The 11,897-nt window shown below is 52.2% G+C and overlaps 1 protein-coding gene across 2 annotated transcripts in view; it reads left to right on the forward strand.

Moving 5' to 3' along the window:
* The window catches only part of Rspo4 (R-spondin 4), a 34,461-nt gene extending 23,289 nt beyond the window's left edge, over positions 1-11,172 (forward strand). Inside the window, exons 2-5 of one of the 2 annotated variants that reach the window (XM_006235262.5) lie at positions 2,115-2,303; positions 2,930-3,070; positions 4,708-4,893; positions 7,613-11,172. In XM_006235262.5, coding sequence (XP_006235324.1) covers positions 2,115-2,303; positions 2,930-3,070; positions 4,708-4,893; positions 7,613-7,704 — 608 coding nt within the window. In that variant the 3' untranslated portion in view covers positions 7,705-11,172. The remainder of the gene's footprint in view (positions 1-2,114; positions 2,304-2,929; positions 3,071-4,707; positions 4,894-7,612) is intronic. The other variant, XM_063285081.1, reaches the window with a different exon arrangement.
* The last annotated feature ends 725 nt before the right edge of the window (positions 11,173-11,897 follow it).

The raw sequence follows: 11,897 nt of genomic DNA on the forward strand, positions 1-11,897 counted from the left end.
CTAAATGGGCTCATAAGGTACCAGACTCTCCCATATATCTAGTCCCGCTTTTGATCACTGAGATTCTAGGGTGTCTCTTCGGTGGGGTTATAATCTGATAAAGTAAAACCACAAGCCCCTGGAGCTGCACAAGGAGGTTCTAGAAAATTTCAGGTTTCCATCTGGAAGGAGAGAAGCCCTCAAGTCAACGCTGCTGATTATACTGGGATTAATGCTTCTCAGCTAGTGAGTCTCTAGCTAGACCCCAGAGGGTGGGGTTCCTTCCCCTTCTCATGTCCCCATATTCTTTTTTCTGTCCTACTTCAACTCAACATGAAACTAACCAACCACACAGCCATTCTGTAGTGAGGCTCAGATGCTGAACTACGGAGCGTTAAGAAGGCAAGCCTTCAATTGACTGGATGCTGTTGGGTTTTTCTTCAGGGCTTACACACATAGCAGAAAGAAGGGCTTCCTCTCATTGCTGTCTGTCCTTGGTGTTATCTGAATTGAGCAGGTTTTGCTGGGTGTGGGAAGGACCTGGCTCTGTCTGGCTCTAATGATGTGGCTTGCCCTCTCTAGTCCAGGGCCCTCTCATGGCTTCCCACTTTCGGAGGTGCCAAATCTTTACTTTTCCATCCCACTGCACAGTCTTTTCCTGGAAGAAGAGCATCCAGGTCACTGGCACCCTTGCCTGGTATCCAGGGTGTGTCACAGGGTGCTCATGTGCTACAGGGTGACCCTCTGAGGGCCAACCACATCAGTCAGCTTCTTAGGTGTAAGCAACAGAAACGGGTGGCAAAGTGGAAGGCTCTCAGGTTGCTAAGTTGGGAGAAAGGAGAGAGGGACAGAAACCAACCAAGGCTAAGCAGAGACAGCAGACAGTTCCACAGTCCCTCACTGTGTATGGGGAATCTGATATCAGCCAGGCCTTGAGAGGACTGCCCTCTGCCGGCAGGAGGAAGGGTGGCCCCTGGTTTCTACTCTAGGGAGATCCTGGTACCTCACACACCAGAGGCACCTCAGTGGGGAAAATGCACACTAAGGGGACTGGGAGGGCTGGGAGCTAGAGAGCCAAAAATGTCCTCTTGTGGGGAGTCATGGGGTCAGGTGGGCCAGGGTGGACAACCAGCTTGTTCAGTATCCCAGCTTAATAAGATGTAAACATAGAACAATTTAATGCACTCTGAGCAACTTCTGTATCCGTCCTTAGTGACTCCTGCAAGAATGAATCCTGCCTAGTGATTCCAGCTCTTTCCACATCCTCACCCCTGTGGTCTACAGCATTCCCTCTCTTCTGGGCACGTGCCTCTGAAAGACATAGCCAGACCCTATGGCCTGAGTCCTCCATGGATCCCCTTGCTGCAAGTTCCTCAGGCTTAACTTCTCCATGAGTTCCCTCGGTGCAAGTCCCTCGTGTTTGCCATGAAGTCTCTTTGGCTTCCTGCTGCTGCTCTCTGCCCCACTCTTCAGGATCCCTTTCTGCTCAGAGAGGCACAAGAAGAGACTGGTGGCAGCTTTAGGGCATGAAGACTAGCACCCCACTTGATTTAGCAAAGATCTCCGTGAGAACCTTGGCGTAGAGCATCCAGCCCTGCTACTGAACATTGTTCACCTTCTCCCCAGCTTCCTCCCCGTGACTTCTGAACCTGATGGTAACAGTGGGGACTGGAGTATTGTTCAGAAACTGGGCAAGAAGGTGATGGTCCCACCCGTCCCTATGTGCGCGCGCGCACACACACACATACACACACACACACACACACACACACACACACACACACACACACACAAAATTGCTTTAGTAAAGAGGAAATGTGTTTATAACAAAAAAAAAAGTCCAGGTAACAGTGGGAGAGCAAAGAACACATTGATTTTTCTCATCTCAGTGGTCTGTAAATGCCTACTTTTATGTTCCGCTGGCCAGATTTTGATCGTGTGTTATCTAGTAGCTAAAGATGTTTGGAAATGTAGTCTTCTGTTGTATGCAGCTAAGAGCCCAATGAGTCCATCTAAGTAGCTCACGTGTGTGATTTGACACTCTCTCCCTCTCTCTCTCTCACCCCCTCACCCTCACCCCCTCCTCCTCCCCCTCCCTCCCCCTCTCCTCCCCCTCTCTCCTGGTCTGGCTGCAGCAGGCACTGGTCTGGGGGGCAACTGCACAGGCTGTGTCATATGCTCGGAGGAGAATGGCTGCTCCACCTGCCAGCAAAGGCTTTTCCTCTTCATCCGCCGGGAAGGTATCCGTCAGTACGGCAAGTGTGTGCATGACTGTCCCCTTGGCTTCTTCGGAATCCGTGGCCAGGAGGCCAACAGGTGCAAAAGTACGTATTTCCTCCAATGTCGTAGGCAACCTTAGATAGATGCGTCCTGCATCCCACCCTCTCCTTAAATGTACCCTAGGAGGAAGCAGAGCCCTGCCCAACCCCAAGCTCGCTAGTTCTAGCTGTTCCTGCAGCCCAAGGCCAGATAGACGCCTCTCTGGTTCCTTCAGCCCTAAGAGGACACCATCAGTCTCAGCACAAATAGGGCAGGGAACTTTTACTTCGACCTGGGTTCTGTATGGCCTCTAGCCGGTTCCTCGCCTCCTCTGGGTCTAGCTCCAGGAGGAGAAGTAGCCCTAAGCTTTCCTCCATCTTCACTGTGTCCTAGGACAAATGAATCTTAGTCTTGTAGGTAAAGGGTGAAGGAGCCTCACTCCCAGCCTAGATTTGCTATGTGATGTTTATAGTGTTATCACTTCCCATGCTCAGCCTAGCTCGGATGAGAAAGGACGGCTTCCTCACATGGAGCCCAGCTCAACAGTGGCCAAGGCTGGGCTGCTGACATGGTACTGTATCCCGACCCCAGTGTTCCAGAGCTTGGGGCTGCACAGAGCCCTCCTACCTCAGGCAGAGCTATGGGGCCCACCACACGCAGCTCATTTGTGTTGTCCCTGACTCTGTTGCAGAATGCGGGGCCACATGCGAGAGCTGTTTCAGCCAGGACTTCTGTATCCGCTGCAAAAGGCGGTTTCACCTCTACAAAGGGAAGTGTCTGCCCACCTGTCCGCCAGGCACCTTGACCCACCAGAGTACCCGGGAGTGCCAGGGTGAGTGAGGCCCTGGCCTCCTGTCCTAGTGTTGGGGGAAAAGGACATGAGACTTGGAAACCGTGAAATGTTATGGAGTGGTGGGCAGCCTGACTCCACGTTGGTACTTAGAGAATCTTCAGGGTTCTGGTGCCTTTGTAACCATCAGGATTGTGGATACTGTGTCACCAACTCTGACACTGCTTTTGTCACCAAGGGTCTTCTCACCAACAAGGCACCAAGAAACAGAGTAGCCATCTCAAGAAAGTCACTTCATCTGAAGATTTTTTTTTTAAGTAGCTGTGTGAGGCCAGGGGAGTGGCTCTGTGAGGAAAGGGCTTGCTGTGCAGGTGCAGACCTCCAGCACCAGTAAAAGCCAGGCACGGCGGGCACTCCCTGGGACTCCAGCAGTGTGAGAGACAGGTGGATCCCTGGAGGGGCTAAGACTGTCCTTACACGTCAGGGGGAGACAGAAGGGACATGCAGTTGGTCCCCAGCACTTTAGGTACCGAATCTTTGAGAGGAATTCTGAAGCACTGCAAAGTTCCCCCCATCAAACACGTCCTACATCTTTTTCCTTTGGTGTGGGCTCCTGGGTCTGCCTCTGAGCCTGCAGGCCCACCTGTGCCTCTGCTGTTCAAGGCCCTTCTGTGGCTCCTGTTGGACGCTGGCAGAGCCTGGGCCTGAAGGTCTCCATCTGTGACCTTTTCATCCCTCTTCAGCGTCCTGGGGACTTTGTGGGGGGACTCCATCCCCTGGAAGCACCTCCTGCCTCTCTTTCCTACTCCCCTGGAGACTTAGAAACACAGTCTCCCCCAAGAAGTCTTCCTGCACCCAAGGGTATGGCCCATGCCTCTTCTGGGCTCCCACCACTTCTGTGCCCTCCAAACACCCTGCCTTCCTGGTGCAGTGTCTCAACATGGTGCATTCTGGGAGCAGGCGGGTTTCTCTTAAATGCAACTGCCCCTCTATACCAACAACCTCAAGTCTAACAATAAATGTTCAATCTTGACTGGTCAGGTGAAACCCCTGGGTGGTGACAGAATAGCTACCTGAGGCCTGGAGACCTCTTCTCAGCCCTGCTGTGTACACCTGTTCCTGCCCCAGGTCTCAGCACTTAGGACTTTAAGATGGGACATTCCTGTCCCCTGGGCTGGGTGTTGCCTCCCATTCAGAAATGAGTGGAATGTATCTGTAATTCCCTCTTCTGAGAACTTTCTGCCCATGAGCACATTGTCTCCCTCACAGCACCACTTAGGTGGCTTTGGCCTTCTACAGTTGATCAAAGGCATGTGGTCAAGTTCAAAGCTAGAACCCTGCTCTTGGGGACCTTTTAGCAGCCAGCTACTTCATGTCCAACTCCTGCACCTTTCTGAATTCTATCCATCTGGACTCTCAAATCCTGCTGGCCAGGGATGCTTAATTCAGCTCTGTTACCTCCTGTGAAGCCTTCCGCTTCACTCACAGGAGCCAGCTCTAGCTTCTAGCACAGCCTTCCTTGCGTTCTCTGCAAGCTCCTGTGAAATGCAGTTCTCTGCTCCCAGCAACGGACTGAGCTCCTTGCATGTAGAGATGGTATCCTTAGAGCCCTGTTCACTGAATCCAAGAGGCACACACTGCCAGTTGACTCACCTGTCTGTCTCTCCCTTTGCCCACAGAGGAGTGCGAGCCGAGCCCTTGGGGCAGCTGGAGCCCCTGCATACACAATGGGAAGACCTGTGGCTCAGGCTGGGGCCTAGAGACCCGGGTGCGGGAGGCTGGCCCAGCCAAGCAGGAAGAGATGGCAAGTTGCCGAGTGATATCTGAGTCCAGGAAATGTCCTATAAAGAGGCCCTGCCCAGGAGGTGAGCAACTGGGCTGGCAGGGTTCCTCTGGGAAAGACCCAGAGGTAAATGGGTCCAGGGAAAGAGACACCACCCATGGCTGATATCTGCAAGGCCACTTGAAAGGCCCCCACCTGCCAACTCTTTCTGTGAGCTAATTATCACCCTGTCAGGTACTTCTAGAGAAGTGTCCCAGACATAGTAGGAACACTGGTCTGCATTGCCCAGACCTCCGTACTGTAAGGACTTAGTCTGTTTTCTCTAGTGGAGTCCCCAGGAAAGCCTGGGAAGTGTGGCTGTGACTGCAGTGCAGTGTGGCACCTACTGGAATACAAAAGGCAAGAGGTGCCAAGAAGGCGGTGCTTGACCCAACATAAATGGGTCAGTGAAGGCAGATCCAAGGATGCAGAAAGCCAGGGTAGCCATAGACATTTGAGTGAAACACTCTAAAACCATAGGCAAAGAGCTCTCAGCTGCCGTGTCGATGGTGTCAACTATGCAACAGTAGAACGGGGGCCTGTGGCTATACCACCCCACCAAGTAGGACCCAGTCACTGGGTAAGGCCACAGATTTCCAATGGAGACCAGTAAAAACCACAAAAGAGAGGGCCAGCCGCGTGGGTCGTGAAGTGTGAGGGAGTTGGCATTAACACGGAAAAGCAGTGTTAACCACGTGAGCATGGTGTGTTAAATTTTCTATAGTCACTGGTGCCTTTGAACCAGTGACTGTGATGGGTGTGAGGCCCATGCCCCTGGGTCACACAGCCAGGGCTAGGAGAGCCTAGATCTTGATCAGTAGGCCAAAGAAGAATCTAAGTTGTAGTCAATAGTGAAAGACCCGGAACCAGGACACATGGGACACACAGCTGCCACATGCTGGAGGCAGAATTTGAGCCTGGGGACTCTACCCACACACACCCAGTGAGCAGTTGGGACAGAGAATGGTGCCTAGATGAGACTAGATATCCAGAACTCAAAGAAAGCCCTTTTTCAAATGAAGGCTATCTCTGGTGCTGGAACAGGACCCAGATGTGGGATGGGTAGTTCTTGGGTAGAGGGAGGATAGGTAGGTGGGTGGGATGAGTAGCTAGGCAGTTGTATGAGTGGGTGAGCATATGGGTGGGAGGTGAGAGGTTGCATGGGTGGGTAAGTAGAAAATTAGGTAAGTGGGTGGATATATGGTTGGAGGGTGCGGGGATGAGTGGATAGGATGATGGAAAGGTGTAGTTTTGGGAGTCCATAGCTAGATGGTTGGAAAGGTATATGGGTGGGTGGGAGATTACCTAGGTAGGTGGGAGGATGTGTGGGTGGGATGGAGCGTAGGTGAGTGGAATCGTGGTGGTATGAATGGAGGTGTGCACAGTCAGTTAGCAGACTGACATAGGGGAAGGTCGAAAACACAAATCACTCATCTCTCCCAATCCCAGCCCTCAAAGCTGACAAGGACTCCTCAGGCAATGCTCTTCGATGTCCCCAGATCCAGTCCTCGCCTGTGATGTGCGCAGTGCCTCCAAGGATTTAGATTTGGTGGGGAGCCTCTAGTCTGTGAGGTAACACTGAGTCTGCCTTGAAAAGGGAGATGCTGAGACCCTGGCTCCTTGCAAAAGCACAGTTAGTTATCCCTGGAGAGATAGTGTGCCCCGTCTGCGTACATCCTTGGAAGGCAGTGCCCTGAGTGGAACCATTAGTTCCAAGGACACACAGCTCCCCAGGAGACTTCCTTGAGATAAAGAACGTGTGAAAATGGCTTGGGTGAGGAGATACCTTATAAACTAGAAATTTAGGCTCATTATGGCTCCAAGACGAACCTCGGCCTTTCCTCCTGTCAATCAGTAACAGCAGCTAGCAGCTGGGAAGAGAGTGCCCCAGGGGACAGGTAGATTCCCACAGAGGCTGGTGAGCAGTGTGGATCACTAGGGGAAGCACAGCCTGGCCTAGTGACCATGAGCAAAAACCGAGGTACTGAGGGAGGCCGGCAGAGGACCCTGCCAGGGTCCTCCTAAAGACAGCATGCTGGAATTCTGTCCACACACTCAGCCGTCGGCCACTGGTCACCCAGCAACCTCAGCCCAGATGAGCTTCTCTAAGGGGAGCTCAGTACCGGCTCCAGGAACTCCAGGGTCCTGAGCAAGCTAATCATCTGGCCTTCTCTGAGAAAAGAGACCAATCAGACATCGGACATGTGGCGTACTCATCCAGGGCTTGTAGGACACACCAGGGTCTGGGATTTGCAGCCAAATATCCCCCCGCCCCAGCTCTGCCCAGGCTCTTTCTCTGCCTGTGAATGGGATGAGATTGTAGCTTTTGCTCCCATGGCGTGGATTTACTCTCCGGGACATCCTGCCCACACCAAGCAGCAGCTAAACCTCAGGGTCGAGCAGAAGAAACTCAGTCTCCAGCAGGAAGCCTTATTAACAGTGAGGTAGTACATGGGGTGGGAGGCGGACATACAGACCCCCATGAGGCCATCCTAAGTCCTGATGGGGAGCTGACCCAAGTGGTCCTTCAGCCCTTGCAGGCTGTTTCCCAGCTCCACTCAACTTCAGCCACTCCCTCAGGCCAGTGTCCTCCCAGCCCCCTAGGATCACCAAGGAGTTTTCTGGAACAATTTCACCTCCAGGCCCAAATTTAAAACAGGGTGACTCTGAGCCCAGCACTCCAGGTCTGCAGTCTGCAGGGACAACTGGGGCTTTCCTCGGCTCTCAGCACCTCCCTGGACAGGACCTGCGTTCTCTTGCAGAAAGAAATCCCAGGCAGAAGAACCGGAAGGATCGGCGCCAGCGCAAGGACAGGAAGTTGGAGCGCAGGCTGCACCAGCATGGCTCCCAGTGACCATCTCAAGCTCTGGCCTCTGCCTTTGGCTTGCTGCACTTCCACTGTGGGCTCCTTCCTTCTCCCCTGCCCCGCTCTTTCTCCACATCCTTCCCTCTTTCTGTCGGCTACTTTTCCCATCTGCCCGGTCTTTGCGTTATATTTTATCGATCTCCCTTTTCCTCTCCCCGTCACTTCCTTCTTCACATCCTTATTTCTTCTTTGGAACTTCCCTTCTCTCCGTATACGTTTTTCTTCATTTCCTTCTGTTTTCCTTTCTGCTCTTCACTGTCCATATCAGACATAAGAGACTGAGCTTGTGTCCCCCGTGTGGCTCTCTGCACCTCAAAACAAACTTTTTCTTCTAGATCTTTTTGTGACTCTGTCCTGACTCCGTCTTTGCAAAGCTACAATTTAGGAGGTATAGGTTTGGGTGCAACTTGACAAGTCCTGAGAGCTCTGCTTCTAGCCAGAGAGACCCTGCAGCTGGAGTTAAGAACTGCTCACCAGGCCAGTCCCTCAAGGCCGATTCTACAGCATTCAGCCATTGCCTCTTCGATGAGGCCACCAGAGACAGGTTCTGGAACCTCCGAGGGCCCGGCCTGAACCCCTTATCCAGGATGGTGGCATAGGAGCCACTAGGGGTCCTTTGGCTAGACAGTGGCCTCGGGCCCACCACCACACCCCCTTGGAAGTGCCTGCAACACCCGCTCTGATCACCCTCCCACCGCTCCACCCACACCTCCTACCCCACCCCCACCCCACTCTGCTCTCCCTATCGTAGTGCCACGACCTTGCAACAACTGACCAGCCTCCCAAGGCCTTTGGAGACCCAAGCACAGGATCAGATGGCACTGTGATTCCTGTTATTCAATAATCCCGAAGGCTACTGAAGCTAAATGGAACTTAAGAGGTGGTCGCGCCCACCCCATTCACCACCCTGCTACCTTACGGCCCATCGTCCCCATAGAGACTGACGTCTAAGGAAGTGATGGGTACTCTGTCTTCGGTCCGCACATCACGTCTATGAAGAAGTTCAAGTGTGTTTGGGGAGTAGAGAGGATTGCTGGGTTAGCAGTTGGGATGGCCTCCCACTTACCCACCCTCCACGTGGATACCCTGAGTGTTTTCTTTTACTGTGATGCCCCCAACTCCAGGCAGGAAGGATACTGGGAGGAGCCTTCAGGTAAAACAAACCAAATGGCAAGTCTGTCCTCACCCTGCCATTGGCCAATGAGCTGCCATTGTTGCTGGGAGGAGTCTGGGCATTAGGACCAGAGACAGCTGGGGAGGATGTGGTATAGGCAAGGGAGAAGCTCCATGTGATATAATGTCACTCTCTCACACAGTGACCTGCACAGCCACCCTACACTTGGCAGGTGGGGGTCCCCACCACCACTGCTGACCCTGTAGCTGTGCTCCTCGTTGGCGCCCCACGAGAACATCTGGATACCCAGCTTGTCAGGCCAGGGGCCCAGGTTTCTGCAGAAGTTCGCACCTCTGAAATGCTTCCCTGTTGTTTTGAGACTCCCAGCTACTTTTTAAAGAAAGATAAAATGAAAGAAACTTGTGAAGACTTCTTGGGCATCAGATAGTGTTAGGAACCACCATGCCCAGAGGTTCACAATGGTGGACTTCCCGGGGCAGCTTCTGCAGAGTGTTCTGGCTGAGAGTAGCCAAGGTTCATGGGGACTGACTGAGAACAGACAGGGTTCCTGCTGGAGTGCTGACCAGTTCCTCCTAAGAAGGAGGCTTTCAGGAGCTCCATCATTAAAGTGCTTGCTTTGCAAGCAAAGGACCTGAGTTTGACCCCCAGCACCCACATGAAAAAGCCAGATATAGTGGCATGCCCTTGTGTCTCAGCACTGGGGAGGTAGAGACACAGATGCCTGGGCCTTGCTGGCCAGTCGGCCTGCCCCAAGGGGCAAGATCCAGGCCAGTAAAGAGCCTTGTTTCAAAAAATGTTAGCCAGCACTGAGCGACACCTGAGTTATCCTCTGGCCTCTATACACTTGTACAGAACACATACACATGCATGTGCACACACACGCACATATACAGAGAGAGGGAAGGAGGGAGGGAGGGAGGGAGGGAGAGAGAGAGAGAGAGAGAGAGAGAGAGAGAGAGAGAGAGAACACTTGAGCTTTAGCCAGATGCAAAAGTCAGAAACTCTTAGACTCCTGAATTAGATAGAGCCCAGGCCTCAACTTGTGAAGCACGGTCTCATTGACTCATGGGAATAACCTGGGCTTCTGGTGACCTGATGTAAACCCAGCCTGTGAGCAGTTAGCTGGGAGTCTGCGCCTGCGCCTGTTCTGGACTTCTGTTTTACCTTGTGATGGATGAGGAAGAGACAAGGCTGGTCTGGCTCCATTGTATGCATCTGGAAGGTTCTGCACTGTGCTGGGCTTTAAGGGAGTTTCACAGCTTCAGATTTCAGGGTCCCACCCAGACTTATACATTATGAACAAGCTGAGAAATGACTAAGAAGAACTTATTCTAGAATAAGTTGGGGGGAAGGGCACCTAGGTTTCCAGGATTTGGATTAAGGACCACAGCACGAGCTCTGACCGCAGAGCTCAAAGGTCTGAGTCTGGATAGATGGGAAATCCAGGTATGTTCTGTCTGGAGTTTCCCGCTAAGTTCAAACCCTATGATACTGGAGGCTCTAAATTCCATAGTTGTTACAGGGCAAGAGTGGAAGGTCTTGGGCCTGCAATTATCTAGCTATGCTCTCCCTTGTGAGGTGAGGGACCTGATACCTGATACTCTTTTCCTAACCCAGGGCTCTGGATATTTTTTAAATATTTTTTAATGTTTTAAAGTTTAAAAAATTCTCCCAGAGCCCTCACTGTAACCTAAGGCTTCAGATAAGCCTTCATGCTACATCTCTCCCACCCTCCTGGTAAGAAAAGATCCAGGCCCAGACAATGCAAGGAACATTCAGAGATGTCCTACAGCTGGCTGGAGTCATGGAGTCGTTGTTTGGTCCCTTGATAATGTTCTAGTGACTGACAATGTCGCTTTGCCCTTCCTACTCCGTTCCTGCAAGGCTGTACCAGTCTTCAGAGTCACCCCTCCCATCTCAACCCAATCCTTCACCTTGGGCTGCCTGGTGTTCCCATATACAGCCACTAGAGGGTGTCGCTCAATCAGTAACTGCCAGCCTGGTCGTTGCCCACTCTCTTCAATTTGGGGACATATTGTAGTCCTGGGGTGGGGGGATAGGGAGAGCAGTGACTTCAGTGAAATGGCCTTCACTGCAGCACACAATGTCTAGGTCCCAAGCCATTCCAAGCCCAGAACAGAAACCTGACTCAGAAGACAAGAGTTCAACATTCCAGGAGAGCCATGAATGACCTGCAGACACCAGCCCCCAGGCAACAGTGAACACTCCAGATAATTTTAAGACGGTTTCATTCATCCCGTGGGACCCTTCTGACTTGGGAATGTGTATATTCTAAAAATAAAAACGATAGTGATGGTGGAGATGGTGTCCGCTATCAGCTCAGCACCTACTGTATGGTAGAGTGCTAAGAGCCCTACAGTCGTGTTTCAGCTTGTTTAATCCGTCCCTTCAACAGATACCATAACTCACATTTCCCTGACCCCCATTATATACCTAAAATTTTTCAGCCTTTATCACCTGCAGGTTCACACACCCGTCAGCCACCTTACCGAAGAAACAAACTCATCCAGATCCGTCAGCCCCATCCACTCAGAAAAAAAAAAAAAAGCATAAGATGCCTACTATGTACCTCATACTGCAGAATTCTGGTGACCTTTTCCTCCTGTGTGTTCAGTCAACTCCAGTAGTAAAAGGCCTTTTGCAAAGGAGACAGGCATTCTGAGAAGAAAGTGAAAACATCTGTCTATAGCCCATTGGTCAGAGAGCAGAAGGCATGGGGGGAGGAGGGATGTGTGGAGTCACTGTTTATACAAAGGGCCCAAGGATCAGTTCCCATCCCAACTTAAAGCCTCAGAAACTGCTAGATCTTGGCTCAATCCTGAGGCTGCCGCTCCTGTTCTGGGTCTCCATCAGTCAGCCCACTCCACAGCCCTGGGTTTCTACCCATCTTCCTCTCTTCCTTGAGGTGGAACACACATACCCTGTCTCGCGGTGGCAAAAGCCAGTTGGGTAGTGGCTCCAGCCCCCAGCTTGGAGTCCACCAGCGAAGGCTGCCTTCCTGCCCTGCCTGGGTCCTGACCCTCAG

The sequence above is a fragment of the Rattus norvegicus genome, chromosome 3 (assembly GCF_036323735.1).
Source record: "Rattus norvegicus strain BN/NHsdMcwi chromosome 3, GRCr8, whole genome shotgun sequence".
NCBI classification, from domain to species: Eukaryota; Metazoa; Chordata; class Mammalia; order Rodentia; family Muridae; genus Rattus; species Rattus norvegicus.